The sequence below is a fragment of the Anomaloglossus baeobatrachus genome, chromosome 1, assembly GCF_048569485.1.
Source record: "Anomaloglossus baeobatrachus isolate aAnoBae1 chromosome 1, aAnoBae1.hap1, whole genome shotgun sequence".
NCBI lineage: Eukaryota > Metazoa > Chordata > Amphibia > Anura > Aromobatidae > Anomaloglossus > Anomaloglossus baeobatrachus.
Window position 1 is genome coordinate 926,420,461 of NC_134353.1, and position 21,489 is coordinate 926,441,949.

Consider the following 21,489-nt stretch of genomic DNA (forward strand, 5'->3'; position numbering starts at 1 on the left):
TATTTATGTGGCAATACAAAAATTAGATTTTTTTTTAAAAGTGCAAAAGTAGTAAAGCTTAAAAAAATAAAAACAATATAAATGTTGTAGTTGGTGAAACAGTTATAATGTTGTTAGTGAATGCCATAAAAACAAATCCCACTAAAGCTGTGGTGGAGTTGGATTTTTCTTCCGTTCCTCCTCAACCCAAAATAAAGGTGCCATTTTAAATATCGCTATCATTCAGCTATGATTACAGAGTTGAAGTTTTGGGAAGAAAATCATCGGCCAAACAATTAAAAATATCATCCCCAAGACTGTGACAATAGCTGGATCTTTATAGGGTTTTGCCAACTTGGTAAATTATCATCTTTCCTTTGTGAAAACTTGTTGATTGGTGGGGATCCAATCTCTTGAGCCCCCGTCCTGTCCAAAAATGAGGCTTTGATTGTAGCAGAGTCTGTGCATGTGATTTTCCGCTCCATTGATTGTTGTTTGGACTGCCAGGGATGACTGAACACGCACCGTCTTTTAGGCCCCTTTCACACACCAGTTTTTCGCCATCAGTCATAATCCGTCGAATTTTGGAAAAAAACAGATCCGGCGACTGATGCCGCTGGATCCGTTTTTTTTTCTCATCGACTTGTATTAGCGACGGATGGCCTCACGTTTCATCCGTCGTTCGACGGACCTGTCAAATTGTTTGTCCGGTGAACAGAGACGACGGACACCGTAGCGTTTTTTGTCTACGTAGAAAAATCGGATAGCGACTGATCCGTCGCCGTTTGTCGTAGGGTAGAATAGAAGTCTATGGGTGCTGATCCGTTGTCATCAGTCATATGATGGAATCCAGTATTATTTAGTATCAAATTAGCCAGCCAGCCCCCAATTAGGAAAGGTATATAAACCTGCCAGGTAGAGCTTCACTCATCAATGTCCCGGCAAGCCAGCCAGCCAGCGTATCAAAATATCAGTTTTCAGCTTTCATCCTAACATAGTTAAAAAAAAACCAAAAACTTCTCGGGGTTTCCTCTCAACTCCATATATAACGTAGAATACACCCCACGTGTCATTCTCAGTGCTGTGATTGGGTGGATCCAAAAACGACGCCGGCGCAGACGCATGATGCGCTGTCTTTCTCTCCCCTTTTCAAGAACGATCGCTTCCAAACGATTCGCCTCAAAAGTAAAATCCACATAGATCTTCACAATGTTCGCAATCACACCTTCCATTTTTGCCACTTGCTCTACAACCTGTCAAAGATGGGGTGTACAAAAACTGTATATATAGGTTTTCAGTAGCTAATAACGTTTGGGAGCCTCCCATTGGACGTTTTTAAGAAAGGGATCCGTCGAAAAACGGATGAAAAAACTGATGCAACGGATCCACTATTTGAATCCGTTTCATCAGTTTTTCCACAATCTGCGACCAATCCGTCGAGCCAACGGATTGTGACTGACGGCAAAAAACTGATGTGTGAAAGGGGCCTTATCTATAACAGTCCTATAGTCAATGAGTGGCGCACATGCTTGAATTCTGGACTCAGCAGTTAACGCCCACCAATCAGTAACTCCATTTCAGTCCATAGGGCATATGCATTTTCTCTGTAGATCCATTGCAAGCTGTCCTGGTGGTCTACAGTGGGCAAGGGAGCGGTAATGTCCCATTGTGAGTTGGTCTGCGATTGGCTGCAGCGGTCGGGAACCTGGAACAGAAGATCATACAAGACCGCTGCAGACAATCACAGGCCTTGTCAGGTGACTTAAGAATGGAATTTTGTCGTGTCCTTGCATTTGAGCAGCCGGCACCGTATCCACGTGGTTAAAGTCGGGAATTTTGCCTCCTTTTTTCTTAAAATGATCCCTGAGGTTTGTAAGGTTATTAGTGAGGAGGCAGCCCCTGGTGACCGTGGCCAATCCCTGCTCTCTTTTGGTATTGAACTTTCAAGAACTTATTTCTTTTTATTAGTTTAAGCCTAAGAAAAAGTTTTGAAAATACTTAATTTTTTTGGAAGGTGCCACGGATCAGGGCATAGAGCAAGGTTTCACTGTCTATTGATAGTTACTTCTGGGCTTCTGTATAAATGTATCAATACAATCAGAAGTTTCTCCGAATCCCCTGCATGTGCAGCCGCAGATAAACTAATGACCTTTCCTATCTGCATCTATCCCTGGGTGAGATCTCTTTCAAGCTTAATCTCTGAGGACGCCCGGTGCCACACTCCAGCTGAAGATAAACTCCGCACAATGGGCGCGTAAGCGGACCCTTTATTTATTTATTTTTTTTGGCAATACTCTCAAGTGAAGGAGGCAAATGCTACCTGTCTGAATTCATTTGTTGGTTTGAGTCTGGGTGTTTCGATATATTTGGGAGTTTGACATCTTGGCTCTAAATTGTCACGGCCGGGGATAGAAGCTATACCGGCTGTATATTACAATACAAAGCGAAGGGGAAAGGAATGCCCTAACATTAGGGAAAGGGGGGAAGTGGTGACCCCTGACAACCTGAACTTTGCCCTCACCAACCCTATACAGGTTCTGCACCTGTCGCCAAGCAGGAATACCTCACCTTAGGCAAACCCTAATCTGGACCCTAAGAAAGGATGGCGCTTATGAGCTCTTCGTCAACACCATTAGCGCCAAGGGAGACAAAAGGAAAAAAATACAGGGGAAACAAATGCTGCCACCTGAGCCCAGGTAGATGGCAAAAGTGAAACACTTAGGAGTAGCTACCACAGAAGTCTCAGGAACAACAAGAGGAGACCTGAAGAAGTCTATAGAAGTCTGATAGAAGTGTCTGGAACAACAAGAGCAGACCACAGCCAGGAACACCTATAAACCACAGCCAAACCACCAAAGGGTGAGGTTTATAAAGGAAGTCAGAGGCTGGCAACTGAGAGGAAAAACTGCCAGTTTCCCAGGGTCCTAGAGTCCGTTGCTGCAAAAACAGGGAACTGTCAGATAACAACATGTGCTGCCAATCTCTGGGATTTTTTTTTAACACTCGCTGGATTGTCAGCCGACCGTGACACATCCATGACATACATTTTACCTGCATATTTGTGTGCACAACATATCGTTTTGACCGCAGAAAAATTCTGACATCAGATTGGTTGGGATCTGAGCTCTGCAACCCCCAGAGATTATCCGGTCCAGATTTAGAGATCCTGCAGTATCTGGAAGTAAACAATGTTTTGATTTGACTCCCCATATCTCCATGCACAATGTAGTCCCATTTCTCAGATATTACAACTCAACTTGCATTAATTTCAATAGGAGATGAGCTGCAGAACCTGAGAATAACCACTATTACGCAGTGTACAGAGCTGCTATGTCCCAAGTCCACTCATTGTTCACTGCCGGTCACTTCAGGACCAGCAAAAACTTGTGGGAATGTTGGGTTTTTGACCCCCAGTAATCTTATATTGATGACTTATGCTAAGGATAGGTCATCAGTTTTTAAGTCCTGAAGAGAGATGAGTGGACCCATGGAAATTCAGTTCGGCGAGTTCAACTGGACATAGATACAGTTTGGTTTTGGACCTGGACTTGACCTGAACCCCACTGGAAGCCACTAATTGGGCAGTTGGGGTCTCCGTCCACATGCAGCCAGCCATAACCATCCCGAGGCGGATAGGTGGAGTTTTTCCATTTTGTTTTATTTTTTTTGAGGAGGAGGGTTGGTGCATACTACATCTGATAACGCTGATTTTATCCCATGTGCGAGCCATTGAAATACTGCAAGCCGAGCACCAAGCGTACCCAAGCACAATGATGCTCGCGGGAGTTGTTTGCATACGTAAAACACCCGAACTCTTTGGGTTTTTTTGTAAAATTTGTGCTTGGTACAAACATTGAAGCTTGGGTTCGCTCATCTCTATTCCTGAACAAACCTTTTATTTTGGACCCCCAAAATGAAGACTCCAGACATAATCTGTTTTGCTACCTGCCATGTTTAAAAATAGCAAAAGAGGAATAAATATCCTCCAAAAATTAAGCATTACTTACAGCAAAGAGGGGCTGCATCCTGCTAGAGTAGTAGTTTTTGGCATGGGCGATGTACACACTGCAGCCCATCTTTGCTGTAAGTAATGCTTAATTTTTGGAGGATATTTATTCCTCTTTTTGTTGCTGTTTTTATATTTAGTGTGAGGATCTGAGGTTCCCATGACGAGAGTTGTAGGCTTCCGTTTTATGGCCATAATACCAACTAAAACCTTATTTTTTTTGTACGGGGTGCAGCCAGGCCCCTTTCTGTTAGGCCTTGCATGTTAGAGCTCATGTCCCTGTATGGTGCACAGATGGAGTATGGCTTGGCAGCCCGCCTGATCTAATAGTATGGGCGTCACCTAATAGGCTGCGGGTTTGTGACTGTGTTATCTGCGTGTGTGAACAGCGCTCTATGCAAGCTATCAGTGTGCAGTTTTATCACCCAGCAATCACCCAGCCCTCCATTTTTTGGAAGTGTGTGTGTGATTTGCTCCTCCTGCACCTGTGATGCCTCCACTTAGTGGGGGCTTAGCTGCATCCTGCTGGAGTACTAGTTTTTGGCCTGGGTGATGTACAACTGCAGGCCATCTTTACTGTAAGTAATACCCGCCATGTTTAAGTAGCAGGACTTCTCATTGCTCAGACTAAAATGTCACGCACACTGCAGTCCAGCACGCCCCCTCCTTTGGTTGACACCTCACTTTCAATGTACAATCTCTATAGAGAGCCTGGTGTGGGCGGGGTTATTTCTCTCAGCTCTGCTGCATTGCTAAATCTAAAAAGTCTGATTATATCAGAATGAATGCTGCCAATAATCTAAGTGATACATCATTAGATTCAGGATCTCTTTGCTTACATCACGCTGCTTTCAGATGAGGTAGGAAAAACCTTTGACAGATTCCCTTTAAGTGACCACTGTTGGGCAAAATGTTTACCGATTGGCGGTTGTTTCATAGCTGGTTTAGACTGGGCGACCTCACTTTCCATATACACAGAACATTCAGTATTGGATTATTCTGAATGCATGGATGAATGTTGCTCTTGTCAGGGCTTGTTCTGGTACACAGGACGATGTGCTGCCTAGAATGATGATTAGAAGCGTAAAAATAATTTCCCTTGACTAGCAAGCATTCTGCTCGTTCCTTGGGTTTGTAGCTTGTTTTACACTGTACGAATATCAGAAAATGAGCTCCTCAAACGCACACTGTTATGCTCGCCAGGCGAGTCGGGGACTAGCGGACCTACTGGGCCACAGCACACAAAAAACCCAGAGGGGATTGATTTCGGAACCGTACCTCGTTTTTACCAGAACCTCTAATTGTGAAGGTATTACACTACAGGTGTTAGACTGGGTGCCACTCGGGAAGATTGATGCTTCAACAGCTAGCCCCAGGGGTATGGGAAGGACAGTCTCTGATGGTGAGTAACAGCGGGTGTAGAGGTTTCAGCGGGGATGGAAGTATGGGTGCTGTAGCAGCGGCCAGTGAGGAGACTTGTAGCAGCGGGTATAGTGGTAGGCGGTCGGTGTGACAGCTTGTAGCAGCAGCGTCAGACTTGGGATAACAGCAGCACACTGAAACACAGATCAGCAGTGGAGACAGCTGCAACGGTGCTGTGGGACCTGAGAACTAGCAACGTGTCTGACTTGTTGCCCAGGCACTTCCCTTAAGGGGAAAGTGCCTTAAGTACCTGTAACCTCTCAACCAAGCTGAGAGGTCACTTCCACGTTGGGGCGCGCTGGTCCTTTAAGAAAAGGGGCTTGTCTGTGCGCACCCTACAGGCAGTTCCTAGAGATCTGTGTGGTGGTACAGCCTCCGTGAGACGGCAGCATGGACCGGGGCCAGGGCAGGACAACCAGACAGGTGAGAGAGCCGACGTCCCTGCCAGGGGTAGGGACGCCGGTATCTGTGTTAAGCCCGCTTTACATGCTACAAGATATCTTACGATGTGTCGGCGGGGTTACGTCGTAAGTGACGCACATCCGGCATCGTGAGGTATGTTGTAGCGTGTGACAGCGACGTGCAATTGCGATTGAACGAAAAACCGTTCATCGCATGCACGTCGTTCATTCCTGACGAATTGAACGTCAGATTGTTTATCGTACCCGGGGTAGCGCACATCGCAGTGTGTGACACCCCGGGAACGATGAACAGATCTCACCTGCCTCCTGCGGCTCCCGGCCAGCAATGCGGAAGGAAGGAGGTGGGTGGGATGTTTACGTCTCGCTCAGCTCCACCCCTGCACTTCTATTGGCCGGCTGCCGCGTGACGTCGATGTGACGCCAAACGTCCCTCCCACTCCAGGAAGTGGACGTTCGCCGCCCACATCGAGGTCGTATGTGTGACTGGGGTTAATCGTTTGTGCGGCACGTTCAACAAATTGAACGTGCTGCACATTCGATGGGGGCGTTGCAAATCACATACGATATCGTATGCGAAATTGCAACGTGTAAAGCAGGCTTTACACACACAAACTCAGTAATCTACTTAATATGAGCCATTGCTTTTTAGGTACAGGAGTACAGATATGAATAGACTGGAATCACTTTTTAATAGGTAACTTAATTCTGGAATCGGGGTCTTAGCCCCAACATCATACAATATGTCACTTAGTTTGCTTGGTTCAGCAGATCAGTTTTCTCTGATGCAGATATAGCAGAGCTCAGAATGCTGAGCTGTGTATAACCCACCCACACCACTGATTGGCAGCTTTCTGTGCACACTGTATACTGACAGCTGCTAACCAGTGCTGGGGGTGTGGCTGGACCAGGAGGCATGAGACACCTTTTCCTCCACTGATAATCTCCTGCTGATAAAACACTGATTGTATTGAAACAGCAAAACACAGACCAGTAAGTGACACATTGCTGGAATCGGGGGGTCTCTTCTACATTTGCTTTCAGATTACATAGCAAAAACCTGCTGATAGATTCCCTTTAAACCTCTATTCAGAGTACCTGCTGGGTGTACACGGATTCACCGTGCGGAACAGCTTCAGTTTATCTTTGTATGGATCAAAGAATGGGAATCTGGCTCTAGCCCCGGTCTTTACATGTGACGTCTGTAACGTCGCAGGGAAAGGTTTCCAGGGCAGGTGAAATCTGTATCAGCCACATCAATGAGGGGGATTCTACATTGAAGAGGGTGGGGGGGCAGCAACGTCCATTGATTTACTGTGCATGTCCATTTCATTGCCTTATCACCAGCAGCCAGTATAGACTCCATAGTCTGTCCCCCGGGAAGCAACATTTAAAGGGTTTTGTTTGATTTCGCCGCTTTCATGCTCGCAGTATCTTGGGTTAAGGGAACAGGCGCAGCAAGGAAATCATTTACTGTGATGGTTTTTCATTTACTGTCTCTTTTGTTGGAGTCATTATCATGGCTGCAGAATATTGTTAGTATGTATGCACGATCCCAAGAGGTTGGGAGTTTAATATTCTCTTCCACTGTCCACCTGAAGAACACGGAGAGGGGGGATATGCACGGGGAATTGCATCGCCAATAACAGATGAGCGTGGTATTTGTATGCGGCGCAGCACTTTAATAAGACGCATCCTTGAGACCGCTGACTTGGAGCTGCACACAGAGATATTAAACAGGTTTTCCCATGATATGCATTGAAAGAATATCAATTATATATGTCATCACGGTCTGGATGGTGAGAATCGACCGCTGGGGCCCCAACTCATGCCGAGCTGTAGGGCTACAATTGTAATGCAGCTGTCCCTGGCATCTCGTCTGTAACGCATGCCTAGATCCACAGACTCAGACTGGCTGTAATGGACAGGCTAGAGGGAAGCCGCTCGCTAAGCAGGACCCCCAGAACCCTGAAACCCTTTAACCCCTCTACAGGGATTTGGAATTACACAGGGCCCTGGAGATCACTACCTCTGGAAGGCTGCAGTCTGAGAGAGTAATCGTCATGTAGGGTCAAACCAGGAATTGCGGAACAGGGACAGAATCGGCAGGCAAGGACGTAATCAGAAAATGAAGCAGAGGTCAAAACCGGATCGGGCAGCGAGGTACAAAAACAGCAGGCAGAAGGGTAGTCAGAAAACAAGCGGTAATCAGCACACAAAATCACAGGACGCAACAGGAACCAGAATTCTCAGAACTATCTCTGGCAGAGGTCAGCAGACAGGAGGGGCATTAAAAAGGGTGTGGTGTCTTCCCATAGGCTGTAGCTGAATGATGGTACCTCAGCTGGGAGACACCCGCCACTTAAAGTCAGCCAGTGGCACTGCAGATCCCCAGGAAACCCAGACCAGTGGCTGATCGGAGCCTGCGCCCACCGGCGCCACCGGCAAAGACTCCTCTCCCAGCACCAGCCACGGCAGGAACACTGCGTCGCCTGGCGATCGGAGCAGAAGTCGATGGAGCGGACTCCGGTGGTGACGTAACATCGTCCTTGCATGGAAGAATATTTTTTTACAGCTGTGCTCATGGCCCTTTAAGGGCAGACTTATTAAAGGGGTATTCCATTCTTAAGATGATTGTGAGCACAGTTGGCCCTTACAACGAGATCATGGTGGAGCTAAGCACTTCCGATCGATTTTGCTATGTTCGGTGGGAATCTTAGAACCCGAACGCCCACTTATCGGCTGGACAGGTAGGGAGGTTTAGCATTAAACAATAGTTAAACTTTAAGTGACAAAGTTTGAGAGCTGCAGGGCGCCCGTGCAACCTGCTGCACCAACTCCTTCTGGACATAATATTGCAATTAAAAGGGCATGGTTTCCCAGTTCTAGTGATTGGTGGGAGTTGTTCACCCTGATCAATCTGTCAGTTATGAGTAAAGGGTGCTTTGCACGAGACGATCTATCGTGCGATAGATCGTCGGGGTCACGGTTTTTGTGACGCACATCCGGCATCGCTTGTGACGTCGGGCTGTGTGACACCTCCTAGTGACGCAGTATCGCTCACTAATTGTGAGTCGTGTACTCGTCGCTAGGTTTCATAATCTCGTTTATGAAACATGGCGCCGGTTGTTCATCGTTTCCTTGACATCACATGTTGCTCCGTGTGACACCCCGGGAACAATGAACATCGCTTACCGGCATCCCGCGACTCCTGCCAGCTATGTGGAAGGAAGGAGGTGGGCGGGATGTTTACATCCCGCTCATCTCCGCCCCTCCGCCTCTATTGGCCGGCCGCCGTGTGACGTCGCTGTGACGCCGAACATCCCTCCCACTCCAGGAAGTGGATGTTCGTCGCCCACAGCGATGTCGCACGGGAAGTAAGTGCGTGTGACGGGGGTTTACGACTTTGTGCGCCACCGGCAATCAATTGCCCGTGACGCACAAACGACGAGGGCGGGTGCGATCGATTGTGAAATCGCACAATCGGTCATCCCGTGTAAAGCAGGCTTTAGGCGTATTCAAGCCTTTGCATGTCCTCACCACATGAGTGCGTAATCAAAGAATTCATCATTTGACCCTTAAACGAGCTGTTGGTTAAGCACAGCACTTCACATTTTGCAATGTTTGGTGGTGGTCTCGGGAACCAAACGCCCACTTATCGGCTGGACATTTAGGGAGGTTTAACATTAAAAATACATGATATTTACTTTAAGAGACATAGACTTGAAGAGCTGCAGGGCGCCCGTGCAACCTGCTGCACCAACTCCTTCTGGATGCAATTTTGCAGTCGTGAGATAAAGGGACACCGTTCCCCAGTTCTAGTGATCGGTGGGAGTTGTTCACCCTGATCACGTTATCAGTTACGGGTATTCAAGCCTTTACATGTTCTCACCTTGCACATGAGTACATGCTCAAACAATTCATCATTTGACCCTTAATACGAGCTTATGGTGGAGCTGAGCACTTCCAGTCAATTTTGCAATGTTCTGTGAGGATCTCAGGAACCGAAGGCCCACTTATCGGCTGGATGTGTAGGGAGGGTTAACATTAAAAATAAATAAGTAAACTTTAAGTGACAAAGGCTTGAGCTGCAGGGCGCCCGTGCAACCTGCTGCACTAACTCCTTCTGGGCACGATCTTGTAGTCTTGAGATAAAAGGTACACAGTTCCCCAATTCTAGTGATCAGTGGGAGTCGCAAACCCCGATTGATCCATCAGTTATCACAGAGAAAACTTTATTGGTCCCATCATACATGAAGGGAATAAAAACAGCGACGTTTCAGCCACTGCAGGGCATTTCTCAAGCTTTTATAGCTTGAGAAAGGCCCCATGTTGGCCGAAACGTCGCTGTTTTTGTTCCCTTCATTGACTAAAGAAGGAGTTTTGGTGCCTTAGATATTGCGACACTGTTACAATTCTACAGTCTATCTAGAGCTGCAACAAGTAGCTCAAATGTTGGAGTTGTGCATGGGACACGTCTCATTATTCAAAAAATCAGAGACCCGGTCCATCAACTACATGGATAGTCTTTGACCGTTGTATCGGAGTCCTGCGATGTTCCTTCTACTTGCCAGTCTCCCCGGATCATCTTTTTCCAAATCAAAAAGGTCCGTGGAGCCTCTGTTAGGAGTCTCGAGATGGAAATTAGCCAGATATCCCTCCGGGAAGGACCTAGCCAAGGAGTGGCTCTTTTTAGGAGACCACCATAACCACCATATTAAGTGGCCCTTTTAGTCAATATCCAACTCTTGACGAGTTTAAAGATATGACAAGGGAGGCATATCTGGCTATTTTCCGTGTGTTGAGCGCCTTTGCTGGCTGCCGGCAGTCTTTTCTCAGGTTGGTCTCCCCGAGATCGGTGATTGTTTTGTCTTGCTGGTCTACTAGGCATTGCTCCAACCTAGCCAGAATCCTACTCCACACTGATGAGGGACAATACCCCTAAACAGCTGTCTGTGGATGGATACCTGGCCTTGGTATTTCCCTTGTCATATCTTTAAACTCATCAAGAGTTGGGTATTGACTAAAAGGGCCACTTAATATTATGGTTATGGTGGTCTCCTAAAAAGAGCTACTCCTTGGCTAGGTCCTTCCCGGAGGGATATCTGGCTATTTTCCGTGTCAAGACTTCTAACAGAGGCTTACTTCCCAGGGGCAATGCACCTAGGATTTCACTGTGTGAGTGCCTTTGCTGGTTGCCGCCAGTGTTTTCTCTGGCTGGTCTCCCCGAGATCAGTGATTGTTTTGTCTTGCGGATCGTCTTTTTATCAGTAGTTCCAGTGTAACACCGTCATTACGATACGACGCATGCATGACGTTTTTTTTGGGTCTACTAATCAGCAGAGGCACTAGGGACGCCGGCAGGTGGACGGAGGTTCCCAAGGGTTCGGTTAAGGAGCCACCATCTACAGATGTGGCCGCTGGACCAGGGTCCTGCCAATCATTTTGCTTAACTCTAGTTGTGAAACCAACCACAGCTCGGCACATTTACTGTGGTTTATGGTGAAAAAATGGCAGGAATTATACTACGAGCACAAATTTCAGTTTGTGGTTTGGGCCACCTAACGTGCCAAATTTACTAAGGCTTGTCTGTCTCTCAATGGCTTTGGCCCATCTTACTCCAATTAGCTTCTTCATCTAAAAACGCCAGTCTTGGTTAATCCCTCTGTGAGTGCACCGTAAGGATGGTCACCTTTGCTCCTCTACTTTCTGAAGATGGGCGGATAACCATTGGGCAAGAGACTATACCTTCATTGTAAGCCCACCGAGCAGTATATCGGTGAACTATTCTGTTTTTCATGTGAAATAGTGCAGCAAGGTGCAAGGAAGTGGGTGACCTCCTTGGGTTCTTACAGTTCTAGCCCTACTGAGAAGTGTAGATGATATTGCAGCTCAACCCCATTGCGGTAATAATTCGGAGTTGCAGTACCAGACACTACCTAGGTGTGGTGCTGTTAAATAATGACTGGTACTATTAGCTCCACCTATTGAGGAGGTCACACCCACAGTCACGTTTAGCGGTAAAATCCTTTTTGCGCTCTTAAAGCACAAAGTTGCAGTACACCTCTCCGGACACCTTCAAGGGCTTACCTCTTCCCACAGTAGTGTATAGGTGACATTGTATACTGGGTGCGGGGAAGGCTTGTTCCTCAGTGGAAGATGTTTTATTGCAGGCTTCATTCTTGTATGACACTATTGATATTCTTACATCTTGTTTTATCTCTGCAGGATGGAGCCAGTTGGCGGCTATGCACTGTGTTATGCTGCCCGATCTACTGGGGCTGGAGAAGTTCAGACCACCACTACTAGAAATGCTGGCGAGAAGGTGGCAGGACCGCTGTCTGGAGGTGAGAGCAGAGTTCAGTTACCTAAATCACATACATCATTTCTGTAAATGCCAGAAGGGGGGCATGGAGCAATCAGGTGATCGCCCCTGGGGCCGCCGTATGAGAGGGGCTGCTTCTGATGAGACAACCTTTTTTTAGTATGTGCTTATTGCACCTCCTGAACCTTGTTTGCAGGGCATTGCTTTAAAGTGTATGTGTTCTTTCAGCCAAAACCAGAGAAGAGTCTACCCTCACCTGCCTCTAACTTCCTATAGCAAGACAAGAGACCTGCCCCTTGATTTCAGAGACCCGGCCCCGTTGCTTCCTGGAGCTTCGGTACGGGGATCCGGCCCAGTCGCTTCCCGGAGCACCGGAAGGGGGACCCGGCCCCGAAGCATCGGGACTGGGACCCGGCCCGCTTGGTTCCCTCAGCACCGGGACGGGGACCCGGCCCCGTCGTTTTCCCAGAGTTGCGGGGATCGGCACTCGGCCCCATTGTTTTCCCAGAGCACCGGGATGTGCACCCGGCCCTGTCGGTTTCCCAGAGCACTGGGATAGGGACCTAGCCCCCTCGCTTTCCCGGAGCACCGGGACGGGTACCCGGACCTGGGCCTGTTGTTTTCCCGAAGAGACTGGGAAGGAGACCCGGCCCCATAGTTTTCCTAGGGCATCGGGACGGGGACCCGGCCTAGTCGCTTTCCCGGAGCACTAGGACCGGTACCTGGCCCGGTCGTTTCCCTCAGCACCGGGACGGGTACCCGGTCCCGTCGTTTTCCCGAAGGGACGGGGAAGGGGACCCGGCCTCGTCGCTTTCCCGGAGTATTGGGACGGGGACCCGGCCTCGTCGCTTTCCCGGAGTATTGGGGCGGGGACCCTGAGCACTGGGATGGGGACCCGGTCCCTCACTTGGTAGTTTTGTTAGTCGTTATCCGTCAAATGAGCGTATGATTATTAAAACGACAGCGACCCTATAAAGCATTTCTTATTGATGTGCCTCTCCAGCATCACATGGTATATGGGGATCTGCACGTGCTCATGGTTTTATTTTTTTGTTAGTTTTTTATAATCTTAAAGCACAGCATTAACCTCTTTTCAGAAAAGATTTTCTAGCAATTATATTGGTAGAATTACATCTATATTTATGTGTTAGCTATAAGTGTTGCAATGATATCCGCAGCTCCGTCAGCGACGGGCGGAGGTTTGGGCTTGTTGGATGGCTTGGTGTTCGCACCGCACACACATTTAACCCTCGGTGATGGAGGAACTCCTGCTGATGAATGACTCGCTACCCTCCACATCACACCCATAAGCAGCGTCCTGTCTGTCTGGCCACTTCATAGCTTAATTGGATATCAGCTTCTCACTATCTTATGGGAATGTCTCCATGTGCCAAAACCAAGTGATGATCTTCTCCCGCACAAGACAAATCATTTATAATTGGTCATTCGCAGCCTCGGTTTGTCTTTCGCTTTCAATGCAGCAGATTGATAAAAATCGTCTTGTCCCTGGATACGAGGATCTGTATTCCGCTTACATTTGATGAAAGGCAACAACCTGAACCACAGAAATCCAGGAGTCCATCCATGCATAGTGCTATGCAAAAGCTGTAGGCAAATGTACAGAAAAAAATTACTTCAAAGTCAGAAAACGTTCCAAAATAAAAGCGTTAAATAGTTTATTTTTAACAGTTGCAAAGTAAATGAACAAAAGGCAAATTTCAATCAAATATTTGGTGCCTTCAAAAATATTCTACTAAGTACCCTTTCCTAAAGTTGGGGGGATATTTTAGGACTATAGTCTGGTGTACGAATAAGCAATTAAACCAAGGAAATAATGATCATCATTTTCATATAAGGATCGAAACAGTCGTTAACTGAAACAGAAACAGACATGTAGGAGGCTAAAAACAAAAGACTCCAATTCAAAGGAGACTATTTCCTGTCACAGTTTATACAGCAAGGAAGGACTGAGCACAGCAACAAGACACAAGGTAGTTATACTGCATCAGCAAGGCGTCTCCCAGGCAAAGATATCATAGAAGACTTGGGGTTTCAAGATGACCTTCAAGCTCTTGTGAAGAAAAACACAAGAAATGGGCAACATTGAGGAGTTGCAGTAGTCGGATAAGGAAATGGTACAGCAGATGAAGGTCCCGCCATGTTACCTCTGAAATAAGATTTGCAGCAGTGCCATCAGTTCAGAACTATGAACCAGAAAGGAGAGAGAAGGGATATTTCACCGCACTGCTGCAGAAATAAGAAATCCAGATGAACATGAGGAATGATTTGTCAACGCGTTTTAAAGCCAACAGTCGTCTTCTTCAGAACAATGATATACTGTATCATGTATGCTATTTGCGCTTGCGGTCTCTTCCAACATTGTTTGATCAGCTCAGAACTGGCAGCAATCAGTGGGACTCCGCTACTCCTATCTACCGTTTGGTGAAGTTTGGTCAGAAGTGGTCTTCAATCAAGATCTATGGCCAAAAACCATAACTTTGACATAGAAACAAGGGCAAGTAACTCAACTATGCATGATAACATTGGACCTGGGGTACAGAAAAATAGCAGCCCAGATCCAGCCCCCCCCTTCCCCTGCAGAGCCCTGATCCGGCCCCCCCTTCCCTTGCAGAGCCCTGATCCGGCCCTCCTTCTTCCCCTGCAGAGCCCTGATCCGGCCCTCCCCCTTCCCCTGCAGAGCCCTGATCCGGCCCCCCCTTCCCCTGCAGATCCCTGATCCGGCCCTCCTTCTTCCCCTGCAGAGCCCTGATCCGGCCCTCCTTCTTCCCCTGCAGAGCCCTGATCCGGCCCTCCTTCTTCCCCTGCAGAGCCCTGATCCGACCCTCCTTCTTCCCCTGCAGAGCCCTGATCCGGCCCCCCCTTCCCCTGCAGTGCCCTGATCCGACCCTCCTTCTTCCCCTGCAGAGCCCTGATCCGGCCCTCCTTCTTCCCCTGCAGAGCCCTGATCCGGCCCCCCCTTCCCCTGCAGTGCCCTGATCCGGCCCTCCTCCTTCCCCTGCAGAGCCCTGATCCGGCCCTCCTTCCCCTGCAGAGCCCTGATCCGCGCCCTCCCCCCTTCCCCTGCAAAGCCCTGATCCGGCCCTCCCCCTTCCCCTGCAGAGCCCTGATCCGGACCCCCGTCGTTCCCGAGGCAGCACACATCGCTCCGTGTGACACCCCGGGAACGATGAACACTGCTTACCTGCGTCCCGCTGGCAATGCTGAAGGAAGGAGGTGGGCGGGATGTTTACGTCCCGCTCATCTCCGCCCCTCCGCTTCTATTGGCCGGCCGCTGTGTGACGTCACTGTGACGCCGAACGTCCCTCCCCCTTCAGGAAGTGGATGTTCGCCGCCCACAGCGAGGTCGTTCGGGAGGTAAGTACGTGTGATGGGGGTTTTCAACTTTGTGCGACACAGGCAACAAATTCCCCGTGACGCACAAACGATGGGGGCGGGTGCGATCGCACGATAAATCGACGCGTATAAAGCGGCCTTTGCACCAAGTAAACAGAAATTAAATATATGGCATGTAGCAAGGCATCTTAAATGAGAATCTGTCGGTAAGATCAACCCCCTTAAATCTTATATAAGGGCATGTAGGTGTTTGAAGTGTATATCAATTGACACCTTTTTTTTATCTTCTATCTGTTGCTGGATTTCAAAATAATCCTTGATATGCAAATTATACATTAAGTGCACTGGTCATGACGGAGCACTTAAGGAGCCATTGCCTCCACAGTTTGTTTTCCCATCTACCACCAGCTAGTTTAGTCAGATTTCCTTTCCTGACATCACAAAGGCAATGAGCCATCAATCATGCTAAAAGGCTGGTGGTGGGAGTGCAAAAAGAAAAACCCAGGGAGGCAGTTACACCTTATGTGCATTTGAGTGAAAACACTAATTACTCTGCAATGCAGCAACAGATAGAAGATATAAAGGTGTCAATGAATTTATATGCTCATGTTTGCGGTTTGATATTACTGACTGATTCTCTTTAAGGCATCGTAGCACAGGCCCAGAATTGGTTGAAAGGATATTCGTTAGAATTCTTGTCCCCATTTGTTGGTTTGTGTGAACAAGACGGCAATCAAATAATCACAATAGTTTTAATTCACAGGGAAACCTTGCTTCAGTTTTTCCTTTTTTCAAGTGTCCGCTTGCTGTCAGTGAATAGATTTATTTTTTTATATATATATACAGCGGAGGATGGGCCACAGTGCCCGGAAATCCTCTGCGAGCTAAACATGGTACACTCAAAATGCCTAACATACACTGAAATTCAATTTTTTTTGTGCCGTGGTTGCAGGTCCGGGAAGCCGCCCAAGCCCTGTTACTGGCAGAACTACGGCGTATAGGACAGTGTGGACGTAAGGAGACCATTGATTCCTGGGCACCGTATTTGCCTCAGTATGTCGACACCATCATGTCACGTAAGTTTATATTTTTGGCAAAGATTCCTGTTTTGCTTGTTAAATGCGACTTTATATTATACACATGCACAATATATCCCGAGATTACTTCATTTAAGTAGTCGCCGTCTTGTCACACGGACAAGCTGTCCTGAACTGTTAATATGACGGAAGCTAGTGAGCATGTGCAGTTATAGCTAGTGAGCATGTGCAGTTATAGCTAGTGAGCATGTGCAGTTGTAGCTAGTGAGCATGTGCAGTTGTAGCTAGTGAGCATGTGCAGTTGTAGCTAATGAGCATGTGCAGTTGTAGCTCCACCCTTTCTTTCTGATCTAATAATGGAGTTACCAGAGATGCTGAGGTTAAGAGGCTGCTCACACTGCTGTCCACCCTGTCTATCTGGTCTAATACCAGAGATACCAGGAGTGCAGCGGCTGCTCACACTAATGTCTTCCCTATGTATCTATTCTTGTACTAGAGATACCAGGGGTGCTGAATTAAGAGGAGATTGCTCACACTGCTACCCACCCTGTCTATCTGATCTAATATTTGAGATGGTAGGAGTACTGAAGTAAGAAAAGGCTGCTCACACTGCTGTCCACCCTATATATCAATCTAGAAACAGAAGTTCCAGGCGGCACACAATCCTTCAAGGTGCACGTGTCCAAGGAAGGCATCCACAGTATAATTAATACAAAGGACCGGCACTCCAAATCTTCTGAAATATTTTTGAATAAACTACGAAAATATTTCAGAAGATTTGGAGTGCCGGTCCTTTGTATTAAATATATCAATCTAGTAATGGAGATACCTAGGAAGCTGAGGTAAAAAGAGACTGCTTGCACTGTTGGTCCTCCCTTTATTTCTGCTTTAATAGTGGAGATACCAGGAGTGCTGAGGTAAGAAAAGGCTGCTCACACTGCTGTCCACCCTATATATATATGATCTAATACTAGAAATACCAGGAGTGCAGCAGTTAGATGAGGCTGCTCACACTGATGTCTTCCCTATGGATCTAATCTAGTACTAGAGATACCAGGGGTGCTGAATTAAAAGGAGATTGCTCACACTGGTATCCACACTGTCTATCTGATCAAATATTTGAGATACCAGCAGTGCTGAAGTAAGAAAAGGCTGCTCACACTGCTGTCCACACTATATATCGATCTAGTAATGGAGATACCTAGGAAGCTGAGGTAAAAAGAGACTGCTTGCACTGCTGTCCTCCCTGTATTTCTGCTTTAATACTGGAGATACCAGGAGTGCTGAAGTAAGAAAAGGGTGCTCACACTGCTGTCCGCCCTATATAGCGATCTAATAATGGAGATACCTAGGAAGCTGAGGTAAAAAGAGACTACTTGCACTGCTATCCTCCTTGTATTTCTGCTTTAATACTGGAGATACCAGGAGTGCTGAGGTAAGAAGAGACTGCTCACACTGCTGTCCATCCTATGTATCTGATCTGATAATGGAGATACCAGGGATGCTGAGATAAAAAGGGGTCACTCACACTGCTATGCACCCTGTTTATCTAGTCTAATATTGGAAATATCAGGAGTGCTGAGGTAAGAAGCAGCTGCTCAAACTGCTGTCCACCCTGCTTATCTGATCTAATAATGCAGATACCAGAGGTGCTGAGGTAAAAAAGCTCATACTGCTGTCCACACTGTTTTATCTTATCAAATACTGAATATACCAGTAGTGTTGAGGTGAGAAGAGGCTGCTCACACTGCTGTCCTCCCTGGCTGTCTGAGAGCTTCCTACTGCAATTGCTCAGAGGAACCTGTCCTAGTAACAAACTAGAACAGGTTTCTGTCTGTGTAGCAAAACAAGGATATTTTAATATATTGCAGTGATTACCTTTTTGGGCCAAATGCGTGTGATTTGGTATTTACTGGTATTTAGGAATGTATTTTATAATTATTTAATATATTACTTATTATTATTACTTATACTTATTATTTCTTATTATTATTACTTATTATTTTTTTTCCACTTTTTTAAATTTGTTTTTATTCCAGTAGCAGCCCTATAGTGTCTCCCTTATAAAGGGGGGATTTAGGTAACATACAGTCTGTGAAATAACTATTGAAAATGTCACCAATTTTCTAAGTAAATATGCTTCTGAAGGTGCTTTTTTACATAAATGTCTCACCAGATGTCGGCAACAACCCATCCAATCCACATAGGCAAAGAAATTAAACTATGGATGTCCGTAAATTAAGTTATATGTAATAATGAGAAATGACACAGGGAAAAAGTATTGAACACACTTATTGAAATGCATTTTATATTTTATACAAAAGTCTTTGGTGATGAATCTTGAAAACGCCTCCTTGGTAGAGAAACTGCATTGCTCAGGTGTGATTTTTGGCCCACTCTTCCACCGCAAACACTATTCACATCCTGCAGGTCCCGGCTCCTTCTATGAGCTCTGAGCTTTGGTTTCTTCCATACATTTTCTATTGGATTCAGCTCTGGTGATCGGCTTGGCCATTCTAGCAGCTTTATTTTCTTTCTATGGAACCAATTGGGAGTTTCCTTGGCTGCGTGTTTGGGATCATCGTCTTGCTGAAATGTCCACCTTCGTTTCATCTTCATCATCCTGGCAGATTTTTATCAGGAATGTCTCTGTACATTTGTCCATTCATCCTTCCTTCAATTATATGAAGTTTGCCAGTGCCGTGTGCTGAAAAACAGCCCCACAGCATGATGTTCCCACCTCCACACTTAACTGTTGTTGGTGCTTTTGGGGGTGATATACCTTTTGGCTTCCAAACATGGTGTGTATTTTGGCATCTAAAGAGTTAATTTTTAGGCTCATCTGCCCAGACTATATTCTCCCAGTATCCGTATTTCACAGGCTTTTATAAATGTTGCATGCTTTTTGTTCAGTAATGGAGTATTGTATAATGAGCGTGCATACAGGCCTTGGAGGGGGAGTGCATTACTTATTGGTTATTTTTTTTTTTAATCAACTGTACTTGCTGATTCCAGGTTTTTCTGTAGCTCTACAGGTGATTATTGGCTCTTGGACAACTCTTCTGATAAATTGTATCACTCCTCTATCTGAAATCTTGCAGGGAGCACCAGTTTGTGGCCGGTTTATGATGAAATTATATTCTTTCCACTTCTGGATTATGGTTCCAACAGTGCACCTTTCTCTAGTTTATAAACATTTCTGCAACCAATGCCATCCATATGTTTTGCAACAATAAAGCTGTGAAGGTCTTGAGACAGCTCACTGGTTTTACCCACCATGAGATGTTTCTTGTGTGGCTCCTTGATAATAATATAGTATGTTTATTCATTTATATAGCACTGTTAATTCCACAGCACTTTACATACATTGGCAACACTGTCCCCATTGGAGCTCACAATCTACTTACATTGGCAACACTGTTCCCATTGGGCCTCACAATCTAAATTCCCTATCAGTATATCTTTGGAGTGTGGGAGGAAACCGGAGACCCGGAGGAAACCCATGCAAACACGGGGAGAACATACAAACTCCTTGCAGATGGTGTATTTGGTGGGATTTGAACCCAGGACCCCAGCGCTGCAAGACTGCAGTGCTAACCACTGAGCCACCATGCCGCCCATGAGACTTTATAGGCAATCGGTTGAACCATCCAATATTTTTCCACTAAGTTTTAATTAGTGATAGATTTCAGCTGGTGTCATGACTTTCCATCGCTTTTTGCACTTCTTTTTCTTCATATGTTCAATACTTATTCCCTGTGTCATTTCTCATTATTACACATATATCTTACTTTTATTTTAAGGATATCTATGGTTTGATTTCTTTGCCTGTGTGGATTGGATGGGTTGTTACCAACATCTGGTTAGAAATACATGTCAATAGCATCTTTAGAAATGTATTTACTTAGAAAATTGGTGACGTGTTCAATACTTATTTCAACCGCTGTATATAGGTTATGATATTACACTTTCTGTTCGCTTTTTCTGCTATTTTTCCAACATCAGAAGTGTGAGATCTGTCACATACCTAAGCAGATTTGCCATATCTGTTTTTGGTTATCGCTCATGTTTTCCAGAGAGGGAGATATTACGGGTAAGATGTATATTGAGTGAGTGTTTTGCCAAAAGTTTTCTAACTCTATTGTTATTAAAAAGATGACAAAACTATAGCAGCAAAGGGAATAAACTAAACCATTATTCTCAATGCAACGATTTGTATCCTGCATGGTTCCCCGATTCTCTCTTTTGCCGATTCCGTGTAATATTCAGTAGGTGAAGACCATCTGCTATGAAGTCTCCCATGCACAGCACACACCGACATGAAGAATTCCTGCACTACTATGTCTGTTACATGTGGGTACAAGCAGCAGCAGTACATGGGGAACTATACAGCAATGCTGAGCAGTGTAGCTGTGAATACAGCAGTACATAGGGAACTATACAGCAATACTGAGCAGTGTAGCTGTGAATCCAGCAGTACATAGGACACTATACAGCAATATTGAGCAGTGTAGGTGTGAATCCAGCAGTACATAGGACACTATACAGCAATGATGAGCAGTGTAGCTGTGAATCCAGCAGTACATAGGACAATATACAGCAATGCTGAGCAGTGTAGCTGTGAATCCAGCAGTACATAGGGAACTATACAGCAATACTGAGCAGTGTAGCTGTGAATCCAGCAGTACATAGGGAACTATACAGCAATACTGAGCAGTGTAGCTGTGAATCCAGCAGTACATAGGGCACTATACAGCAATGCTGAGCAGTGTAGCTGTGAATCCAGCAGTACATAGGACAATATACAGCAATGCTGAGCAGTGTAGCTGTGAATCCAGCAGTACATAGGGAACTATACAGCAATACTGAGCAGTGTAGCTGTGAATCCAGCAGTATATAGGGCACTATACAGCAGTACTGAGCAGTGTAGCTGTGAATCCAGCAGTA

The 21,489-nt window shown here is 46.2% G+C and overlaps 1 protein-coding gene across 2 annotated transcripts in view; it reads left to right on the plus strand.

Moving 5' to 3' along the window:
* The window catches only part of WDR7 (WD repeat domain 7), a 539,004-nt gene that overhangs the window by 219,077 nt on the left and 298,438 nt on the right, over nt 1-21,489 (plus strand). For both annotated transcript variants that reach the window (XM_075328136.1, XM_075328145.1), the window contains 2 exons: nt 12,055-12,173; nt 16,458-16,581. In XM_075328136.1, the coding sequence (XP_075184251.1) occupies nt 12,055-12,173; nt 16,458-16,581 (243 nt within the window). The remainder of the gene's footprint in view (nt 1-12,054; nt 12,174-16,457; nt 16,582-21,489) is intronic.